Source organism: Cyprinodon variegatus, unplaced genomic scaffold (genome assembly GCF_000732505.1).
Source record: "Cyprinodon variegatus isolate N-32 unplaced genomic scaffold, C_variegatus-1.0 Scaffold432, whole genome shotgun sequence".
Classification (NCBI taxonomy): Eukaryota; Metazoa; Chordata; class Actinopteri; order Cyprinodontiformes; family Cyprinodontidae; genus Cyprinodon; species Cyprinodon variegatus.
In genome coordinates, this window is record NW_015150885.1 from 317,242 (window position 1) to 318,464 (window position 1,223).

The 1,223-nt window shown below is 40.5% G+C and overlaps 1 protein-coding gene across 1 annotated transcript in view; it reads right to left on the reverse strand.

Annotated features, from left to right (window-relative positions):
- phgdh (phosphoglycerate dehydrogenase) overlaps nt 1-829 on the reverse strand; it is a 9,042-nt gene extending 8,213 nt beyond the window's left edge. The window contains exon 1 of the mRNA XM_015388668.1: nt 533-829. Coding sequence (XP_015244154.1) covers nt 533-670 — 138 coding nt within the window. The 5' untranslated portion in view covers nt 671-829. The remainder of the gene's footprint in view (nt 1-532) is intronic.
- Nucleotides 830-1,223: the final 394 nt, after the last annotated feature.

A 1,223-nucleotide genomic window follows, 5' to 3' on the forward strand; every position in this document is an offset into this window, starting at 1 on the left:
CCTGGCCCCCCATCTAGCTCAGCCCCTGTTGTTGATAGCAACAAAAAATATTATAAAAGGTGGGTTAAAGGTGACCAAAAACAACATTTAACCCAAAGACCAAATAAATTGTTTGTCCGGTCTTTAATCTAGAGCAGAACATATGTATTTCAATTGGATTTAAAGTTGACTTATAGCACATTATACCACTTTGATTTCTCTTTTCACAGTTTAACAGACAGGGATTGGATCAGAAGTGGCCCTCTGCAGCATGTGGCAGTGATGGGAATGCAGGGATGAGTTGCATCAGCTTCACAATGGGCGGAACTTAACCGAAACCACTTTGCACCGCTTTATAGAAGAAACGATCAGCCAAACATTCCTAATTATTAAGACTAATTGCAATGCACGCTATTTCTGTCTGTTTGAGTGTTTGTTTCTCACTGAAAAGTGCTGCGAAGGTTTTCAGCTGATTCAACTTTCCCTCAGTAAAAAAGCAGCAGGTTTTGCTTTAAGAACCTGAGGGGAAGAAAAAAAAGCAAGCGACACCAACCTTAATCTCTGCGATTAATTCCTCCTTTTTCAGATTATGCTTCTCGGTGACACAGATGCCATGTTCCTCCAGGATGGCCCTGCAGCGAGGGTCAACACTTTCACTGATCAGCACCGTTTTAATGCAAATCGGAGCCATCTTTGAGGGGGGGTCCGCTGCCTGCTGGTGTCCTCGGTGGGGGGAAATTCACTGGTGGATGTGGAGGTGAAATGATAGACACTGGACGAGTTCCGATCCGTGCTTATTGTTTGGTGTTCTGAACGGCTTTCACTGATTTCACATGGACTCCTTTTTAATATGGTCCCGCCTCTCGAGCATCTCCTGTTGTGACGTAACCGCGCGTGAACGCTAGAAAACCAGTTTGCTTTAATTACCACGCGTCAAATTTACTCAGTGCCAACTTTTGATCCAAACTCCATTTATATTGATTATGATTGTCCTTTTATAAGTAAGAACACTACGGAAGAGGATTAGGGCCACTGAAAAAAAAAAAAGTTTTTAAATTTGATTTCAGTTTGATATGGGAAAAGGTCAAAACTAAAGTCAGAATTCTGAGGAAAAAGTCAAAGTTCTGAGATTAAAGTTAGAATTCTAAGGAAAAAGTCAGAATTCAGAGATTAAAGACAGAATTCTGAAATTAAAGTTAGAATTCTGAGGAAAAAAATTAGAATTCTGAGATTAAAGTCAAAAC